We start from the raw sequence: 21,783 nt of genomic DNA on the forward strand, positions 1-21,783 counted from the left end.
CTCTTAGGTGTGAACAAGGTGCATGCTTCGTTTAACCTCATGGGCCTCTCCTGTCAGTGTCGGAGTTTTGTTTCTCACTGCAAAGCCTTAATCACCCTAGCCAGAATGAATTTATTCTGTCTTGTAAAGGTGATGAATCCACACATGTCCTCGATGGCTCATCATGATATTTCCTGACCCTTTTCACACCTGGAGACAGTATTGGGTAACATCTGCCCTTGGGGGTCATGCAGGGAGGCTGCTCCCAGTTCAGAGCTCCTGCCTGGCATTCCCTGAGAGCTCCTGGGACCAGGACTCTTGTCCCTCTCCTAGGAAGCTCTGACCTCTGCATGGTGGTATCAAGGCGAAGGAAAATTATTTGGCTAGGTTTGCTGACAGAATTGTGACAATGAACTGGAGTTAGTTGGGGGAGCAGCTGCCCCAGAGACTTTGATTTTTCTTTAGACTCAGGGATCTACTTGAGGTTTGTGAGCAAGAGAAGAAAATTCAGGGTAGTTAGGTGCACCAGAAAAGAGCTCACCTATCCCCAAAGGAAATGAAGGTGTGAGTGTGTGGACCCTGGGAGGGTGTTGTGGACAAACAGCATCGGGAGCAAAAGTGCCAAGCATGTTGGAGCGGAAAGGAGCCTTGGACATGAGCAGGGTCAAAGCAGAAGCAGCACCAAGCCCCTGCCTGACAGACCCGTTAGAAGACCTTTGTTCTTCCGAGGGTCTTGTGTTGTCTGTAGCCTTTGCTTATATGAGTGTTTGAGATTTGTTTAAGAATTTTATCCATCTACATTCTATTCAGATTTGTAAATCTGTGAATTGTGTCTAGAACAGAGATGACAGTTGGATCCCCAGTTACTTACTGAATGTCCATGAAGGCAGGGAGCTCATCTTTCACGTGCAGTTTCTGGAGAGCCTTCCACTTAGTAGGAACTAAGGAGCCTGATGGTGAATGAAGCTGAGCTTGGTATACCAACTTTTGTTACTTTGCACCACATTTTATCCCCAGCATACACGTAAATAAAACTCCACCTTTCTGGCCTAATTCTGTCACACAGATGTGTTTCATGTATGAATTCATAAGTAAAATTGTGTTTGATTGGAGTTGGGATACAAATGTTTGTCACATTTTCCCCTAGGTACCGACAGCCAAGGTTTCGGAGCTAAACCCTAATGCTAAAGTGTGGGGGACTCCCGTGCTGCATTTGGAAGCGGGTAGCTCAGCGGATGGCGGTGTGAGTGCAGACTGGGAGGAGTCGTCGGGCCCTTGCACAGACTGCGGCCAGGAGGGTGAGTCACGAGCATGATTGTGATGAGGAGCACCTTTGCTCTCAAGGCTTTGTCTTTGTTCCCATTTAACCCATCTTTAAGAAATTGCTAATTGGGGCACCTGGCTGGTTCAGTAAGTAGAGCATGCAACTCTTGATTTCAGGGTTGTGAGCTCAAGGCCCACCATGGGCATGGAGTCTACTTAAAATTAAAAAAAAAAAAAAAAGAATGAAAAAAAGATTATTAACTAAAATTTGTGTCGTGGTTTGTTGCAGTATTGAAGAGCCAAGGAGGTCTGTCACAGTCAAGTTAAAAAATTGAAGTAACTGCAACTGTAAGCTTTTATTTTGTTTTGTTTTAAGAGAAAGTTATTCTAATTCTGCCTTTTGGGATAAAATTCCTAATTACAGGATTGGATGCCAATGGCGATGATGACAAAAGTCATGAGAATGTGGCACTATCAGATTTGCAGGAGTCAAACCAAACCGCTGGGAGCACTTTGGCTCTGGATCGCTCAGAACATGAATCTTCACCTGAAAATAGTGAGACTGGTAAAGCTATTTTATGAATTCATTTTTGTGTAGAGTGTGAGCTTTTTCATTTTGCTTTTTAAAATCTGGGTTGTCTTTTGCTAAACACTGTGCCTTTGATTGCTTCCTTTGATTCTACTTGCAATTCCCTCTTAAGTGGACATGAAGATGAGGAGTTCTGATCGGGAAGGTGCCACAGGGAGTGGAAGATCCAAGCGGTTCCTGAAAGGCGGGTCTGGGTTAATTGGGAGAAGTGGAAGGTGGACTGGAGGGCGAGTCGTCTCTGAAAGTGCAGAGACGGAACATTAGTGTTGAAGTCCTTCTTCATAAAAAGGGAGGGAGTAGTTAAGGCTGTTTTCAGAAGAAAAAAAAGAGCAGGGGGAAAGCAACAGTTCTCTTTGCGACCAGGCTCTGGGCCGATATAGAAGTACCTCAGAGTGATGGGCGCGGATGGCTTACCTCGAGTTTGGTTCCCCTGCATCTAAACGACCAGCCATAGTGTAAAGCCCCAGCAGACTGTGGGGTGGGCTACACTCGCATCATCAGTGACTGGATGGGGCAGCTTGAGTGGGAGAAATAACTGCCCGAAGTTGGCTAATCGAGCAGACCAGGTGCATGTGGAGCTACACTTGAGTTAGGGAAGGCCCAACTTCCCGCTGTGTTGCTGCGCTGGTCTTACCAGGAGACAGTCTGTTAACACACGTTCTCGCACCTGTTGCCCACAGACTTCCATAGGACAGCAGCGTGTCCATGTTGGTTTTTCCCTGAAAGGACAAGCCCGGTGACGACCTTGCCTTCGCGGTGCCTGCTGGCACTCGTCCCTCCCGCCCTCCTTCCCGCCTCTGCCTGTGTCACCCACAGCCTCTTCTCGGTTACCTCCTTCCATCAGTTCTCTGCCTCCCATGTGCCTGCCTGTTCCTGAACGGATCGACGGTGGCTGAACAAACTAGTGTGTGGAACGCTGTCGTTTTGAGTTTGGGATTACAAACTCGCAGCTGGCCCTCGGCACAGCCCCACAGTGCTGCCATGGGGCCCGGTGCGGCTGAGCTCCTGGGCAGCCCTATGGCGCCTTCTGTTTTCTCTCAGACCCGAGCACTCTCCTCCTCTTCATTTTTGAGGGTATAGAGCAGTACATTGATGTACAATAATCATCACGTATTGGAAGGGCATCCCACCTTTTCTCTTAAGTTTTATTTTCCCTGGTTTGGAGCAGTGTTGAATGCGTGGTAGAGCTGATTTGCTCACTCCTCCACTCCCACACTGATTTCTCTACCAAATTTGGTAAGATGTGTATATACCTGTAATACCATCAAGATCATGAACATACCTGTCACCACTAAAAGCTTCCCGTGCCCTGTCCTTGCCCCAGGCAACCACTGATGTGCTTTCTGTCACTCTAGGTTAGTTTGCATTTTCTAGACTTTTATATAAATAGATTTTTATGGCATGTGCTCTTTCTGTCAGGCTTCTTTTACTTGGCTTACTAATTTTGAGATTCACTGATGTCATAACATTCATAGGTCATTTCTCTATTTCTGAGCCGTATTCCATCCCATCCTATGCCACAGTTTATTTTTCCATTCACCTGGTGAGGAATATTTGGGTATTTCCGGTTGGGGCTATTACCAATAAAGTTTCTGTGAACATTTATAAGGCAAGACTTTGTATAGAAGTATGTTTTCGTTTCTCTTGGGGAAGTACATAAGAATGGAATAGATGGATCATCCGGTCAGATTATCTTCTTAAGAAACAGTAGAGCTGGGTGCCTGGGTGGCTCAGTCGTTAAGCGTCTGCCTTCGGCTCAGGTCATGATCCCAGGGTCCTGGGATCGGGCTCCCTGCTCAGCGGGAAGCCTGCTTCTCCCTCTCCCACTCCCCCTGCTCGTGTTCCCTCTCTCGCCGTCTCTCTCTCTCTGTCAAATAAATAAATAAAATCTTTAAAAAAAAAAAAAAAGAGTAGAGCTGTGGTCCGTCATGGCGCCCTCTGTAAGCGTGTCGCTGGGGATTGAAGCCCCAGCAGCTCCATGTCCTCATCAACACTTGATGTGATCGGTCCTTTAATTTAGCCATTCAAAAGGAAGGTAGTTGAATCTTATTGTAGTTTTAATTTGTATTTCCTAATGACTAATAGTGTCAAACATCTTACCATATGCATTTGCCATTTTGGTGAAGGGTCTGTTCAGGTGTTTGCCCATTTTTGTGTTGGGTTGTTTCATTACTGAATTTTGGGATGTAAGTCCTTATCAGATTTATAATCGCAAATACATTCTCTCAGTCTGTGGCTTGTCTTTTGTTCTAACAGTATCTTTTGAAAAGTAGTAGTTTTAAATTTTGGTAGATAGTCTAGTTTTATCAGGTATTTTTTTCTTTTATGGATCTTGCTCTTGGTTTTGTCCCTAAGAAATCTGTGCTTAATCCAGACTCACAAAGGTGTTCTTCCCAGAGGTTGTATTATTTTAAATTTTACATTTTTAAGGTCTGTGGCTCATTTCAAGTTAATTGTATATAGTGTGAGGTACAGCTGCAGAGTTTTGTTTGTTTGTTTTTGTTTTTGTTTTTGTTTTTTTTTACTTGTGTAGGTATGCAACTGTTATATCACCATTTGCTGGAAAGACTCCCCCTTTTCCACTAAGCTGTCTTTGTGTGGTCATCCGGATCATTTGTCCCTACATGTGTCAATTTATCTCTGGGACTGTATCTTTCTTTTCCACCCATCTGTTAAATCTGTGTACACAACAGTGCCACACTTGTGATTACTGTAAGTAATTCTTAAAAGCAGGTGGTGGTAGCTTTCCAGTTTTGTTCTTTATCAGAATTATTTTGGCTATTCTAGTTCCTTTTCATTTCCATACAATTATAATGACCTAGTCAGTGTCTCCAAAATGGTGAGATTTTTATTGGGATTGCATTGAATCTATAGATTTGTTGGGGGAAAACGACATTTTAATGTGGTCCGCAAGAGCTGTTGTATTGTCTCCACTTGCTTGGTAAGGTCTTCCTTAATTTTTCTTGGCTGTATTTTTTACTTTTCAGTGTACTGGTCTTCCACATCTTTTGTATTTAAATAATTATCCTTAAGTAGTTTATATTTTTTTGGTGCTGTTGTGATTTTTTAAAAAATTTGATTTGGAATTATTACAGTATATAGAAATATAATTTTTGTAAATTGATACTCTCTGGAAACATGTTAAGCTCACTAGTTGTAGGAACTTTTTGTGGAATCCATCGTATCTTCTACATAGACAGTCATGTTATTTGTAAATACATTCAGCTTTATTTTCTATCCAATCTGGTACCTCTGTCTGTCTGTCTGTCTGTCTTTCCGTCTCTTTGCCTCTTCTTTGTCTTGCCTGATTGCCCTGGATAGAGCCATCATTACAAAGGTGAACAGAGGGGTACCTGGCTGGCTCAGTCAGTGGAGTGTGTGGCTCTTGGTACAGGGTTGTGAGTTCAAGCCCCATGATGAGTGTAGGGATTACTTAAAAATAAAATCTTGAAAAAAAATTTTAAAAACAAAGGTGAACAGATCATGAGAGCAGACATCTGACTGATCATAGGGGAGAAACATTCCATTTTACCATTAAGTGTAATGTTAGTTTTGGTTTTATGTTTGGTTTCATGACCTTTATCAGGTTCATGAGGTGCCCTTCTGTTATGTTTACCAAGAGTTTTTATTAAGGAGTGGTTGGTGGAATTTGTCATGGTTTTTTCTCCATCTGTGGCAATGATCATACTTTTCTTTTAGTGTTAGGATGATTTTTCATGTATTCAGTGCACCTTACATTCCTGGGATAAGCTTCACTGGGTCATGATGTAATACGCTTTTGATTAGTTGTTGGATTTAGGTTGGCCAGAATTTTGCATAAAATTTTCATACCTGTGTTCATGAGGGATGTTGGTCTGTAGTTGTCAATGTATTCTCTCCAATGCGATTTTTTTGGAAGAGGTTATCATTTCTCTTTTAGATGAAGAGGTGGAGCCATCTGGGCCTAGGGTTTTGTGTGAGGGAAGGTTTTCAGCTACAGTTTTTGTTTGTAAGTAGGCTCTACACCAGCGCGGAGCCCAGCACGAGGCTGGAACCCACAACCATGACACCAAGACCTGAGCCGAGGCTGGAAGCTGGACACTCAACCGTCTGAGCCACCCAGGTGGCTCTACAGTTGTTTTGTTATGTAGGGCTACTCAGGTTGTCTGTTTCTTCCTGAGGGAGTTTGTTACTTTGGTCTTAACAAAGATTCAGTCCACTTCATCTAAAGTGTCAACTTGGTTGCTTAGAATTGCTCATAATACTGTGTTTATTCACCCGCTGTAGGATCTGTAGCTATGTCACATAATTCATTATTGTTATTGGTAATTCGTGTCCACCCCACCCCCCCGTAATGGATCTGTGTAGAGGTTTGTCAATTTTGTTGATGTCTGAAAGAACCAGTAGTTGGTTTCATTGTTTTTCTCTTTCCTGTTTCCTTGGTTTTCTTCTGATTGGTGTAACCTGCTTTCTCTTCATTACTTGGGGTTTAATTTTTTTTTTCCTAGTGTCTTGCAGTGGAAACTGAGCTCATTGATGGGAGGCATTTCTTCTTTTCTGAGGTAGCTGTTTACTTCCATAAATCTCCAAAGTACTCTGTTAGCACAGTCTCACAAATTCTGATATATTTTGGGTGTGGTTTTAAAAAAAAATTCAGTTCAGAATTATCTCTGATTTCTTTTCTGATTTTTTTTTTCTTTGATCCATGGGTAATTTAGAAGTCTGGTATTTAGTTTCCAAATATTTGGGGATTTTCCAGGGAGCTTTCTTTTATTGGTTTCTATTTTAATCTCCTCATAGTCATGGGACATAATTCGTATGACTTGAATCCCTTTAAATTTATTAAGATTTGTACTGTGGCCCAGAATCTGGGCCATCTTAGTACATGTTCCCTTTGCCCTTGAGAAGAATGTGTATTTCGCTCTTGTTAGGGGGATGCTCTGTAGTTACCACTTCTGGTGGTCTTCGTTCATTTGTGTAAATCCAGACTTCCTCCTGGTACCCTTTTGCTTCCATCTAAAAGACTTGAATTTTTCTTGTAGTGCAGATCTGCTGTGATGGATTGTTTCAGCTTTTGTGTATCCAAGACCATCTTTATTTTACATTCATTTTTGCTTCGTATAGAATTCTCTGTTGTCAGATTTTTTTTGTCAAGCCCTTTTTCTTTATCAGTGGTTTTGGGCATTTTGATTATGATGCAACTTAAAAGCAGTCTTTATGTTTCTGTGGTAGGTGTTCATTGAGCTTCTTCAGTCTGTGATTTATAAATGTTTTCACCAGACTTGGAAAAATTGGGGCATAATTTCTTCAGATGTTGCTCCAGCCCCAATGCCCCCCTGGGCCATTTCTTTTCTTTCTTAATCTCTGGTTATTTCTCTATTAATACTGTTGAAGTTGTCCCAGAGCTCCCTGATCCTCTCTCTCTCCTCTCTCCTATCTCTCTCCCTTTTTTTAAATATATATATTTTAAAGATTTTATTTATTTATCTGACAGAGAGCAATAGCACAAGTGGGGGGCGGGGGGGGCAGAGGGAGAGGGAGAAGCAGACTCCCCACAGAACAGGGAGCCCGATGTGGGGCTCGATCCCAGGACCCTGAGATCATGACCTGAGCCGAAGGCAGACGCTTAACCTACTGAGCCACCCGGGTGCCCCATCCTCTGTCTTTTTTAAAAATTTTTATTTCTTGTTTCATTTTGGAAAGTTTCTGGTATATCTTCAAGTTCGTTAGTCTTCTGCAATGTCTAATCTGTTGTTAATTCCATCAAGTATATTTTTAATATCAGACATTGTAGTTTTCATCTGTAGAAATCCCATTTGGGTCTTTTAAATATTTTTCATGTTTCTACCTAACTTTTGAAGCATGTGGACAGTTGCCATTATAATGTCTCAGTCAGTTAGTGTTAACATTGTGTCGACTGTTCTGGGTAGGTCGCTGTTAGTTAATGGGTCAGTTTTCCTGCTTGACCATGTTCATAGTAATTTTTGGTTGGGTGTGTAATGTTTTTGTATTTCTTTCTTTAAATAGTTTTTGAGTATTGTTCCAGGATGCATCTAACTGACTTGGAAACAGTTTGATCCTTTTACATCTTGTTTTAAGAGTTGTTAGGCAGGAGTGGAATGGTGCTTCCTCAGGGGCCGGTTACTTCCCACCCCCAAGGCAAGACCCCATGCTCTGTGCACCTGTGGTGTTCTGGTCCAGTTGGTGGGAACAGGCGCTCCTTGCAGCCCTGTGTGAGGGAGGGATGCGTGCTGTTTCTCATCCTCTGGGCGGTTCTTCCCCGCTCAGGGATTGCGTCACACGGAGGCGGTGACATTTGTGCCTGCTTGAGAGGCCCCGGCAGCTCTGTCGAGCCCCCCCCCCCCCCGGTGCCTCCTGTCCTGGCACCCTCTCTGCCTCAGTCCAGCGTGCCCGCTGACTTCCTCCTGGCTTCCCATCCCACTTTCTGGGCCCGGGCTTGGGGACGTTGTGTGGGACTGATGTTCCTGTATCTGGAAAACTGGTTTCATTTACTCTGTTTTGTTTTTCCATTCAAAAGCTATTTACTCAGAATGCACCCTGTGCCCCATTCACTTGGGGTACGTCAGTGAGCATAACTGATGAGAGCCCCTCCTTTACGAGCGCTTGCGTCTGTTTGGCAGACGGGCAGGTCCTGATACACGTGATAAGTAAGTTTGTGATGGATAAGGTAAGAGGATGGTGACTACAGTGGAAAAGACAGAAGCGTGAGGAAAATGGAAAATGGGGTAAGATGACAATTTTTTCTAGCTTTATTGAGGTGTAATTGACAAGTAAAAATTGAATATATTTAAGGTATCCCACGTTGATCATGTGATACTGCAGTCACATCAAGCTAACTGACACATCCACTACCTCACAGAGTGTTCTCGTTTTTCTGGCGTTGCCGTGCCGAGAACACTGCGATCTGCTGCCCGAGCTGCAGGTGCCCAGCACAGCACTGGTACCTGTGGCCCCCCTGCCGTGCCGGAGATCCCCGGAACCTCATCCACCTGATAGCCGAAACTTTGTACCCCGTGACCACCATCTCTCTCTTGTCCCCACTCTCCAGCCGCGGGTCTACCCTCTGGTTGTATGATTTTGACTTTTTAGGTTCCACACACAGGTAAGAGCATGTAGTTTTTCTCTGTCGGACTTATGTCAGCATGGTGCCTCAGTGCTCACGTTGTCTCACGGCAGGATTTATGGCTAACACCCCACTGTGTGTACACACCACATCTTCTCTGTCCTTTCGTCTGTGGACAGCCGCTTAGGTGGCTCCTTTGTCTTGGCTACTGTGAGTCGTGCTGCAGTGAACACGGGAGCGCACGTCGCTCTTCAAGACACTGATTATTGCCTTGGGATATATGCCCAAGAGTGGGATTGCTGGGTCGTAGGGTAGCTCTGTTTTTAACTTTTTGAGGAACTTCCTTCCATTCTGGTTTCCACAGTGGCATCCCCAGTTTGCATTCCCACCAACAGTTCCTTTTCCTTCACATCCTTGCCAACACTTGTTATCTTGGTTTTTTGATGATAAGCATCCTAACGGGTATGAGGTGGTATCTCACTGTGGTTTTGATTTGCATTTCTCTAGCGGTTAGTGATGTTGAGCACCTTTTCATGTACCTGTTAGCCATTTGTAAATCTTCTTTGGAAAAGTGTTTAGGTCCTTTGCCCAGTTTTTTTTTTTTTTTTTTTGAGGATTTTATGTATTTATTAGCAAGTATGAGCGGGTCGGGGGGGAGTAAAGGGAGAGGAAGGAGCAGACTCCCCACGGAGCAGGGAGCCCGATGCGGGACTCGATCCCAGGACCCCGGGATCATGACCAGACGCTTAACGACTGGGCCACCCAGGCACCCCCTTTGCCCATTTTTAAATCAGGTTTTGTTTTGTTTTGCTGTTAAGTGTGAATGAATTTCTTACATGTTTCGGATATACCCTCTTACCAGATAAATATAGATAACTGTAAATATCTTCTCCCACTCCGTGGGCGGCCTTTTCATTTTGGTGCTGGTTTCCTTTGCTGTGCAGAGGATTTCAGTTCGATGTCGTCCCACTGGTTTGCTTTTTGCTTCTGTTGCCTGTGCTGTTGGTGCAGGTCCAAAGAGTTGTTGCCAAGACCAATGTTGAGGAGCTTTTTCCCAACATTTTCTTTTAGGAGTTCTACAGTTTTAGGTCTTACGTGCATCTTTAATCCATTTTGAGTTGATTTTTGTATGTGATGTGAGATAAAGGTTCAGTTTCATTCTTTTGCATGTGGCCGTTCAGTTTTCCCAACACCATTCATTGAAGACACTTTTCCCCCATTGAGTGTTCTTGTCAGCCTTGTTGAAAATCGGTTGACTATGTGTGGGTTTATTTCTGGACGCTGTTCACTGATCTGTGTCTGTTTTTATTCTCATACCAACCTGTTTTGATTACTTTGTAATATAATTTGAAGTCAGGGAGCATTTATGCCCCCTTTGTTCATTCTTGAGATTGCTTTGGCTGTTCGGGGTCTTTGTGGTTTCATGAATTCTAGGATTGTTTGCTCTGTTTCTGTGAAAAATGCCATTGGAATTTTGGGTTGGATTGCATTGAATCTGTAGATTGCTTTGGGAGTATAGACATTCTAATGATACTGTTGCAATCCATAAGCATGGACTATCTTTCCACTTACTTGTGACTTATTCCGTTTCTTTCATCGTGTCTATAGTTCCCAGGGTACAGGTCTTTCCCTTTACTGGTTGAATTCGTTTGTAGGTATTTTGTTCTTTCCAGTGCAGTTGTGAATGGGTTTGTTCTCTCAATCTCTTTTTCAGATTTTTGGTGTTCATGTGCAGACTGGCACATGGTGCCCGTTACTCACATAGACTTCCCCACTGGTCTTCATTCTTGGTTCTTGTCGTCCCTCTAGCTGGCTGTTGTCACATGACCCATCTTTGCATTTGCAGAGTCTTCCCTCCGCACGTTTGACCCTGCTGTGGAAGTGTGGTGTTGAGTTCTCAGGTTTATCCTTGCGTTCTTCAGCTCCAAGGTTTCTATTTGGTTGTTTTCTGTGGTTTCTGTTTCATTATTAAACTTCTTTCTTTGTTTCTGCATCGTTTTCCTGATTTCATTTAGTTGTTTGTGTGTTCTCTTGGATTTCACTGAGTTTCTTTAAGGTGATTATTTTGAACCCTTTGTCAGGTTATTTGTCCATCTGTGGTTTCAGTGGAATCAGTGACTAGAGCCTTGTTAGTTTCCATTGGTGGTGTCATATATGCCTTGATTCTTGTAGCTGCGTTTTGAGGTCTGTGCATTTGAAGGAGCAAACGCCTCTTCCTGTCTTTACAGACCGGTTTTGTCAGGCAAGGACGTTCTCCTGTGGGTTTGGGCTGATGGCGTGCCCTCTGCATTTGCAGTGGTAATGGGTTGGAGCTGGGTCACAAGGCTGCTGCTGGGTCTGCAATGGAGTCTGCATTTAGTGGGCTTGTTAGCGGGCTGGGGATCTCACCTGGGCACTCGGAGCAGGGATGATGGATGTGTCTCCGGGTGGGCAGAATTGCTTGTGGACTGTGGTGCAGCTGGGAGGGGCTGAGGCCAAGTCACAGGTGCGCTTCAGGACCCGCTCTCCGCCTGAGGTTGGCTGGCCTGTCTCTAGGGGCACTGATTGTGGGCATTTTCCATTGGGACCCTGGGCCAGCAGACCTGCTCAGAGACTGGCTGGAGGGTGGCGGCAGCCCACTTCCAGGGCCATGCAGTCGACTGGACTGCAGCCCAGAGGGGCTGGGGCTGGGTCGTGGGCCACTGTGGGGTACACAGGCAGGACTGAAGTCTGCGCTTATGACCCGGGGCTCAAGCAGGCAAGGCTCCTCCTTGGCAGATGATGCTGGGGACCAGACCAAGCCACACAGCACTGTAGCTGAGTCCTTAGGGGGCAGAGCGTTTCTGGGTCTGTAGCTGCGGCCTCTGGCCAGCCAGCTGCCTGGATGCAGGGCCTGGCTTAGCCTTGGACTGCAGCCAGGTTTCAGTCTCCTCCCTGGGTGCCAGAGCTCCCATTGGGCATTTTTGTCTGAGGATGGATGCCGGATTGTTGCCGAGGCACATGAGTGGGGACCTCCTGTTCCACCATCTTGCTCATGGCACTCCCCCTCCGTTCCCAGCTGTTCTGCTGGCTGTTCTCTGTCTTGCCTAGAAGCAGATGACCTCATGCCTGTGTCTTAATTGTGAGGACCGCAGCTGTCCGAAGAGTACACCCTGACACCTGCATGTCTCACACCCTCTGTCTGTGAACCCTCTACTCCTGTGTTCACAGGGACCCCTCCTCAGCTGTGTGAGGGGTCTTCCACATAGTTCTGTCCTCTCTCATGTTACATGAGACTGCCTTGGACATCCTGTCTTCCCCCACCAGAACTCTCCAGAAGCAGCGTCTGGACCAGCTGCCTCTTTGTGCTCACCTCCCCTGCGCCCTTAAGCCCCGTCCAGGTGGACTGTTTCCCCCGCCTCATCGCCAGCACTGCCTCTATCCGGGCTTCCAGTGACGTGGCGCTGCCAGACCGAGCGGGGGACCCATGTCTTCCCTCAGCTGACCTTGCCGTGCCCTCTGTTTCCCGCTGACTCGGTGCCCTGTCTCCCTCGCCCTGTCTTCTCGGTTTTCCTTCGGAGATTGGCCTGCCCAGGGGTCAGTCTTAGACCTGGGCTCTGTTCTTGGCTCAAGTCTCACCCTTCACCGAGAATAGTCGTAAATACTAGTGTATCCTTGGTTGTTGCACTGGCACCTAACTAGGCTCTTTGCTTCCCTCTTGTGCCTTCGCTGTCTTTGTTCAGCACAGAGCAGAGCAATCATTCCAAGATGTAAATTGGCTTCGTGTCACATTTAGGTTAGAATTCTCATGTCCTCATTGTATCCAGCCTGCTGGATGTGACAGCCACCCTCCCTGCCAGTGTGGCCTCATTCTGCGTGTGTTCCCCTGTGCACTTGCACCCCCTGCTAGACAGTGTGCCCCCCCAGATCCCTGACAGGCCTGCTGTCTCCTCCATCGGGCTCTGTTCCGTGCCTCCTCTGGAGCAGCACCCCTCTGGCTGGCATGTCTGGAGCAGCTCTGGCATGCTCTCCCCATGCCTTGTGGTATTCTCCTTTGTGTCTGATTCTACCTGACTTTATGTTGAATGTTTGTTCAACTGTCGATTGCCTCTCTCACTGTGAGCAGAGAGTTTGCCTTCTTTAGGCTGAATAAACAGTGTTGCGAGAGTGCCTGGCATAGAGGAGACAGTACACGTCTGAGATCTGTGGTGGAATGTGAATTTAAATGAGTGCTCAGGAGAGGCCTTTCTGGGTAAAGGAATGACATTAGATTGTGTTTCAAGGGCCATTTGTAATTTCTAGCCTCATGAAGTCCATTGGTTTTATTTTGTTGTTTTGGGTTGGTTGGGCGTTTTTTTTTGCTTTGTTTTATTGTTTGCTTGCTTTTGCTGGTTGGCGGTGGATTTTGTTAAAGCTCTATATGAAACAGGCACACGCTCTCTGTCCTTATTTGTTAATAAATGCCCTACTTTGTCCTTACTTTTTGACGGTCTTTGACTTTTTAAAATTTAAGTGTTTCTTAGAAAATTCCACATATAGGATTATGCATATATTTATGTAGAAGTGTATGAAAAACTGTTAGTTCTTCGTGTTTTGGTGCCTTTGATAGCCTGGCTGCCTAAAAATAGGGTCCTCAACCTGGTGTGCAGAGTCCAGGGGTGGGGAGCAGGGGCCTCACCCCAAACTCCAGTATGAAAATCCTGCTCTCACGGTGTATGGGTGTTGGGGGTGCCAGGGCCTTAACCCTGAGCTCCAGCTCACTGTCTGGTCTGTGACCAGTGCCTCGTGGGACACATGCTCAGATGTCACCCACGGTGCTCTCTGGCATCTTAGGAGACGTCTCTGCTAGAAGCTGGTGCCAGCCTCTATCTGCTTACTTGGTATTCTCCCGTAGGGTCTCTGAGGCACAGCACTTTCCACCTGTAGCTTTGACTGCCTGGACATTTAAAAGCAAGTTCATAAGGCTCCAGTGTAGAGACTGCGTAGTCCTTATGGCCTGTGTGCTCAGAATCCCCAGCCTTTATCTTTCTGGCCTTTATTTATCTTTTTCCTTATTTAGTATTCTGTGTTCTTGTAGGCTACCTGAAAGTCCTTTTTGAATTGAGACAAGGTATTAAATAAACTTAACTTTTTTTCTGGGAGGGAAAGAAGGACCTCTAAACATTGGTAATAAATCTTACTCCTCAGATTATTTTTGAAACTACTGTTTTTGTTTAAGGGAGAGGGAATTTTAAGTTTTTTGCCTCTGATTTCCTTTTCTTAGTAGGTAAAATAGTGATTTTCTTACTGTCTGTGCACAGTGTAGATGAATTAATATGTATATTGAAAACATGAGAATCACCGTGCTGAGTCATCTGCTCGGTAAATTTTAAGCCATTTTTCCTGAGTTGATCATTTCTTTTATGTAGGAGGTAATGAGTCTCAGCCGGAAAGCCAGGAGGATCCCCGAGAAGTACTTAAAAAGACATTGGAATTCTGCTTATCTAGGTAAGGATGCCAATGGTTTTTCTGGTACCTGCTGTCTCAGGTGTTCTGCACCAACTATTATGTACAGATGTAATACTGTGGAGAAGGGGTAGAGGTCTGTTGATATCTTCATAGACGTGGAGAATATGGAGCAGCAGTAGCCTTTTTTTTTTTTTTCCCCGCCCATGGCTAAAATTTTTTTTTAATTTTTTATTGTTATGTTAATCACCATACATTACATCATTAGTTCTTGATGTAGTGTTCCATGATTCATTGTTTGTGCATAACACCCAGTGCTCCACGCAGAACGTGCCCTCCCTAATACCCATCGCCAGGCTAACCCATCCCCCCACCCCCCTCCCCTCTAGAACCCTCAGTTTGTTTTTCAGAGTCCATCGTCTCTCATGGTTCGTCTCCCCCTCCGACTTACTCCCCTTCATTCTTCCCCTCCTGCTATCTTCTTCTTTTTCTTTTTTCTTAACATATGTTGCATTATTTGTTTCAGAGGTACAGATCTGTGATTCAACAGTCTTGCACAATTCACAGCGCTCACCATAGCACATACCGTCCCCAATGTCTATCACCCAGCCACCCCATCCCTCCCACCCCCAACCACTCCAGTAACACTCAGTTTGTTTCCTGAGATTAAGAATGCCTCATATCAGTGAGGTCATATGATACATGTCTTTCTCTGATTGACTTATTTCCAGCAGTAGCCTTTTTGACATGGTGGAGAACCAAACCGAATCAGCTAGGCCAGTGTTCCCCACGGTTCTCCACAAATTCATCATTATGGTCATTACCCGGGTTGCTTTTTGAAATTCAGAGTCCTGGCCGTGACCCCCTCCCCCCACCCCCAATACCACGGAATCAGACTCTGAGGGTGGGGCCTTAGGTCATCAGTCTGACAGACTTTTTTTTTTTTTTTTTTTAAGATTTTATTTATTTTGAGAGAGAGGGAGAGTGAGAGAGAGAATGAGCACAAGACGGGGAGAGGCAGAGGGAGAAGCAGGCTCCCCGCTGAGCAGGGAGCCCGATATGGGGCTCGATCCCAGGACCCATGAGACCCTGACCTGAGCTGAAACCAAGACTCGGGACGCTTTGACCGACTGAGCCACACAGGTCCCCCCACATTTTTTATTTTATTTTATTTTATTTTTTAAAAAGATTTTATTTATTTGTCAGAGCGAGCGCAAGCAGAGGGGTAGTGGCAGGCAGAGGGAGAAGCAGACTCCCCGCTGAGCAGGGAGCCCAATGCAGGGCTCCATCCCAGGACCCCGGGATCAGGACCTGAGCCGAAGGCAGACGCTTCACCGAGTGAGCCCCCCAGGCGCCCCTCGCAGAGACATTCTTGAGTACAGTGAAGTTTGAGAACACATTTCCCATTCTAGTTCTCCCAGTATGCCAAACCCTACAGTAGCAAATTGTTCTGTGTATGTACCACTCGTATGTTTAGTTGTTCCTTTATCCTGAGTAGTACCTTTTTTCTTGACAAATGGAGTAGAACCTTTAAAGTTCAAAATGGCAGAACGATACATACAGGAAGATGGGATTGGGTTAAATGTAATTTTCTTTGAGTGTGATGATAACTGATGGGCCATGTGGAAGATTTTCTCTTAGCGATGGAGATTTTTCAGGTGTTTCTTTGGGCCTGCCTTCAGACTTTCACAGAGTGTCTGAGGAGGGCCGCTGTAGAGACTGTGGGGCTGCATGGAGGGGAGGGGAGGGGTGGGGTGGGGAGGGGCGGGTACTCCAGCTTGCCTTCCTGGCCCACACCTCCCCAGTTAGGCCCCGGCACACGGCCTCAGGGCATGCCCTGAAAGGGAGAGCTGCTGCCCTGAGGCTGTGAGGTGGAAGAAGGGAGTCTGCACCTCACACAAGCTCGCTCTGTCCCTCTTGTGCTACCTGACAGGTGGGGACAGAGCAGCATTGCCCTCTGCGGATCTTGGAGACTGTCCTTGGCCTTCCTTGGGACCACTGTCTGTGTTGAGATGTTCTGAGCACATTGTCCTGTTTGTGGAGGCTTCTTACTAGGAGCATCACCATAGGCCAGAACCCTAGCAAGTGGCTCACCTCCCACCGAGCTGCTGGTGCCTGCAGCTTACCTGCCGTGACCCTGCAGCTGTGTTACTGGTCACGTGTCCTCCTCTGTCATTCTGGCCGCACGTGTTCCAGGCGGCACGGGAAAGCGCAGCAGGCACGTGGGCACCAGCATTTCCTGGCCTTTCCATAGCTTTCTTAGCGTTGTGTTCTTTCAGCTGGGTTGTCTTAACCTAAAAAACTGTGTTTGTATTTTTAATAAGTTACTCAAGCACTTTTTAGAACAAAGATAAGCTATAAATAACATTTTTAAGGGATTACCCACTCATTCATTGTGACTGTAAAAGGTGCACTATGCTTTTGCTCTCCCAAAACTTCCCCTGAGGTCAGAGAGCTGACAAGAAACAGATGGGGTTGGAAGTCTGATGTAACTCTGAAGCAGTGCCATGCCTTGCTCACCCTCTTTGGAAGTGTCCTTTTAAAGAAGGAGTCACTAAAAGCTCTTGTCTTCTTTCTGCAGGGAGAACCTTGCTAGTGACATGTACCTTATATCGCAGATGGACAGTGATCAGTATGTGCCAATCACCACGGTAGCTAACCTGGAGCACATCAAGAAGCTCAGTACTGACATGAACTTGATCGTGGAAGTGCTGAGGTGTAAGTAAACGGCGGCCTGGGCGGGCGCATACGTGGTCTCGCAGCCGTGTGGCCCTTCAGGTCCATAGCCAGTCAGGTACTTGAAGGCAGGTGGGGTCTTCCTTCACCCTCCTGCCTCTCTGGCTGGCCCCCGTGTCTGGTGAGGGGCGTCGATGGGCTCCGTAACTCAGACCCCGCGTATCCCAGGTCACAGGGAGTGGGCCTAAGAAAAGCTGCCCCAGAGACGACTGCTGGGGTGTTGGTGAAAGGAAATGACCGTCTTTGATGGAAAGTACAATGCATTTTCATTAGCATTCCAGCAACAAAAAGGGCTTCTTTAAATTTCAACTTCCTGCTAAAGTTTGAAAGGTGAAATAGGACTGGTTTTCTTTAAAAGGGTATTGTGAGCAAAGTTGTTTCTTGGACATTTGGCAGTGTCAGAGGAAGTTTTCAACATTACATCAGACCTGCAGGGGTTCAGGGACTGTGGGCCTTTAAGGGTGAAGCGCCTGCAACCTAACCACTTTGTTGTGTGTTTTTGAAGACACCATTTGACCGAGGTTATAACTGACATCCAGGGGGCTGCGCTGCGTGTGTGTGCAGTGCACGGCTGGGTCAGCGTGGACCTCGGTGGACGTCTGGGAGACCATCACTGCCCACAGTTTCTGAGAGCCTTTGTACTGCTTCCAGTCCTCCCTGCCACCCACGATGGCTTCCCTGGGGATGTTTTTGAAATTCAGTGTACAGTATATTGGATATCTTTTTAAATGGGATTGTTTTAATTATTAAAAGTCATTTTCGGTAATAGGACTGCAAGTACCAGGTGGATTATTTCTGTACTCTCCCTTCTCAGGGCTGCGCTGAGTCCTTCACAAAGAACACAGCATACATTGTGTCCCCCCGCCCCAAATATTTCTAAGTGAGGGGACATCCGTCACGCCAGAATTAAAACCCCATTTCCCCATGTCAGCACTGTGACTTTCTGTCACTGACACTTAGACAGCAGTGCTTCCGCACTCTCCCTGGCATGGCTGACGGGTAGTGATGATTTTTTGCTTGTGTGCATTCGACCTCGTAGAAGAATAGGTGAACGTCCTATCTTAAAACTTAGTTGGATTTCTGTTCGCAAATAAAAGTTCTCTACTTTCTGTTCCAAGGCAGATTTTTTAAGGTCATTAAATTACTGTAGCAGATATTGAAGAGAATGAGCAAACGTAATCTATGAAGTTTGAATTCTGAAAATTATAACCCCTGTCCCGAGATAAGATAGCTTTATGCTTTCCAGCATTGCTTTGTTTTTTGACACTCCAAAACAGAAATCTGTTTGATGGATCGGTTGAGTTTGGTTCTGTCTGATCCACTTATGAGGGCCAGTGGCTTTCTGAACGTAAACAACACCATCCAGTTAACATTCTTTCGTTATTGCTAGGAATCCCAGATGTAGTTATTTCTTCCATTCCTTGGAAACTTGGCTGCCCCGTGGATGATTTCTCGGTTGATGCTTGCTGGCTAGGAGTCTTCATGCAGAGCACGAGGATGTTGAATTGCCCTGTGTCCTGTGTGGTTGCTACAGGGAGCCGCTTCTCCCCGTGGACCCACAGCCCTGCCACCCTCCCCACCCTTCTTCTGCCTTCCCTGCCAGCACCGTCTCGGTGGGCGGTCGGTCTACAGTTGTAGTGGTAACTCCTATCCATCTGCCTTCAGCTCTTGAGTGTCTGATTGCTTCTTTTCACTCCAGTTGTAGACAGAAATATATGTGCATATGTAATAACCTAATGAACAGAATGTGGTTAGCATATTAGTTGTAGTTCTGGGGAGGGTGACATAAATAAGCTTCTGTGAGCAGTGATTTCCTGTTTAAATCTTATTCCCATCCCCAAAAATGCCTCACATAGAACGTTAGATACACAGTAGACACTTGGTAACATTTTATTTTAATTTGAATATTCCCTAGTACAACACCAAAACTCTAGTGTTGATTGAATTGCATAAATTATGTTTTTGTGTCATAATACACGTGGTACGTAGTGCATGGTACAGAATGTCTGATTCAAATGCTTTGTTTTTACACTTTAAATATAGTTGAAATTGCTAATTTAAAAATAGACTCAGATATAAATACACTGTGATGGAGCCTCACAGAGAATATACTAGAACAGATAAAACGAACGAGCCTACATTTTCAACAAGAATTCATTTTAAAATCGTAATGCTGAATACAAAAGCCTATTTTACATATGTACAAAATGATAACGTCTGTATAGAGTTTAGATATGAGTAAAATAGATAGAACTCTGCTTTTCATGGGCTCAGAGGTCCAGGGGTAAGAATACAAAGACCTGAGTGGGTCTGACTCTCCTGACTAAAGGTGAACGTTACAGGGGCACACAAACTGGGGACAAAACCCGGGGATGAGAGGCACGGGGAGTTTCACCAATCCCTGTTTGTTGTTCTGTTTTTTACAGCTTTCTTGAGGTAGAATTTACACACCTTAAATTACATGTGGTTTACATGTACATTTGTTAAATGATGACATCTTTACACCCGCGGAATTACTGTAATGAAGATAATGAACATACTGTCACCCCTGAGAGTTTTTGCTCCTGCGTCAGGCGACTGCTCATCTGCTTTGTGTCGCTGTACCTTAGTCTGCATTTTCTGAAAACTTTATGTAAATGGAATCAATCATGTAGTAGGCTTTTTGGGAGGCAAGAGGGTCTGGTTTCTTAAAATTATTGTTGAGTGTATCAGTAGCTTACAGCCTTTTATGGCTGAGTCCTAGTCCATTCAGTAGATAGACCACATTTGGTTTATTCACCCTGCAGTTGATAGACTTGGTTATTGCCAGGTTTTGACTACACATAAGGTGCCATGAGCATTGGTGTGAAAGTCTGAGTGTGCACAGAGGCTTCCGTTTCTCTCAGGGTCAGTAGCTGGGATGGTATGGTAGGTGTATTTTAACTTGTGAAATTGCCTGCCGGTCTCCAGAGCGGGCTCTTGCGGCCCCCATTGCTCCACACCCTTGCAAGCACTCGCTGTGCACAGGCATTTTACTTGCAGATTTTCTAGTTTTATCTCATTGCTGTTTTAATTTCTGTTTGCCTAATGCCTGGTGACACTGAACAATCTTTTCATGTGCTTGTGTGCTCTCCTTTTATCTTTGATGAAATGTCTGTTCGTGTGCCTTCCACTCCACGTTTTTATTAGTTTCCTTACAGTTGCGGTTTGAGGGGGGGTGTGTGTGATTTGAAATACTGTATTATCTATGTCCTGGATATAAGCTGTTAATCAGGTATATGATTTGCATTCTTCTGGTCTCTAGCTTCTCTTTTTTTATTCTGCTAGTAATAGTAGTTTTTGAACAACACAGTTCTGAATTTTTTGTATAGTCCAATTCATTAATTTTTTTCTTTTATGGATCTTGCTTTTGGTGTTGTATCTAAGAAATCTGTTCTTAATCCAGAGTCATGGAGGTTTTCTCCCAGAAGTTTTATAGTTTTAGGGTTTATATATTTAGGTCTGTGGTCCATTTTAAGCTAATCTTTGTATGCGGTTTGAGGTATGGATCTAAGTTCTCTGCCCCCTGACACGTGGGTATGCAACCGTTCCAGCACCGTTAGCTGGAAAGACTCTCCCTTCTCCACTGAGTTGGACTTGGTGCTGTTGTCGGGATCATCTGTCCCCACACTGCGGGTTTATCTCTGGGCTTTGTGTCCTTGATCTGCTTCTCTGTTTTGACACCTGCACTTCAGTGTCTTGATCACTCTGGCTTTGTAAGAAGTCTTCAAGTAGGTGCAGAGTTTCCCAACTTTGTTTTGGCTCTTCTAAGTGCTTTGTGTTTCCATATGAATTTTAGAATCAGCGTTTCAGTTTTTCAGAAACATTTTTATTGGGATTGCATTGAATCTGTAAATCAGTTTGGGGAGAATTGACATAACAGTAGTGAACACAGTATCTCTCCGTTTATTTACATCTTTTATAATTTTCTCTTGGTAATGTTCTGCAGTTTTCAATGTACAGGTCATCCGTATCTTAACAGATTTATAACTATTTCCTGTTTTTGACACAATTTTAAATGTTTTTATTTCAATTTTCCATCAGTGCTAGTATGTAAAAATACAATTCTCTTTTGTATGTTCATCTTGTGTACTAAAACTTTGTTAAACTCCTCAATTCTAATTTTTTGGGAAATTTTTTCAGATTTTCTACATAGAAATAAGCTTATTGCCTGTGAATGGAAAGTTTTACCTCTTTATACCCAGTCTGGGTGCATTCAGTTTCTGTTTCTTGCATTATTGCCTTGGCTTAAACCTCCAGTACAGTGTTGACCGGAAGTGGAGAGAGTCGGTGTTTTTGCTTTGTCCTGTCTTCAATAAGTGTGATGCTAGATGCTGACTTTTCCTAAGTAAGGAGGTTTTCCCTTCCATTCCTAATTTGCTGAGAATTTTTTTCAGGAATGTTGGATTTTGCCAAATACTTTGTCTGCATCTGTGAGGTAATGGTATGTTTTTTTTTGTTTTTTAGTCCATTAATGTGAATTACATTGCTTAATTTTCTGTTGGTAAACCAACCTTTCATTACTGAGACAAACCCCACTTGTCATGATTTGTTACTATTTTATATATTGTGGGATTCGATTTGGCAAAATTTGGTAAGAATTGTTGATCTGTGTTCACAGGGATATTGGTCTGTAGTTTTCTCGCTTTGTGTTGTTTTTGTTTAGTTTGGATATCAGAGAGCTGCTGGCTTCATAGGTGGAATTGGAGTGTACTCTCAAGTACTTTGGAAG

At 44.8% G+C, this 21,783-nt stretch overlaps 1 protein-coding gene across 2 annotated transcripts in view; it reads left to right on the forward strand.

The window, feature by feature from the left end:
• LOC112810007 (La ribonucleoprotein 4B) overlaps positions 1–21,783 on the forward strand; it is a 62,747-nt gene that overhangs the window by 15,637 nt on the left and 25,327 nt on the right. For both annotated transcript variants that reach the window (XM_073879974.1, XM_025853444.1), the window contains exons 3-6: positions 1,127–1,277; positions 1,667–1,807; positions 14,261–14,339; positions 16,879–17,015. In XM_073879974.1, coding sequence (XP_073736075.1) covers positions 1,127–1,277; positions 1,667–1,807; positions 14,261–14,339; positions 16,879–17,015 — 508 coding nt within the window. The remainder of the gene's footprint in view (positions 1–1,126; positions 1,278–1,666; positions 1,808–14,260; positions 14,340–16,878; positions 17,016–21,783) is intronic.

Source organism: Callorhinus ursinus, unplaced genomic scaffold (assembly GCF_003265705.2).
Source record: "Callorhinus ursinus isolate GAN/ISIS: 27379988/994484 unplaced genomic scaffold, GSC_fseal_2.0 scaffold36, whole genome shotgun sequence".
Taxonomy (NCBI): Eukaryota; Metazoa; Chordata; class Mammalia; order Carnivora; family Otariidae; genus Callorhinus; species Callorhinus ursinus.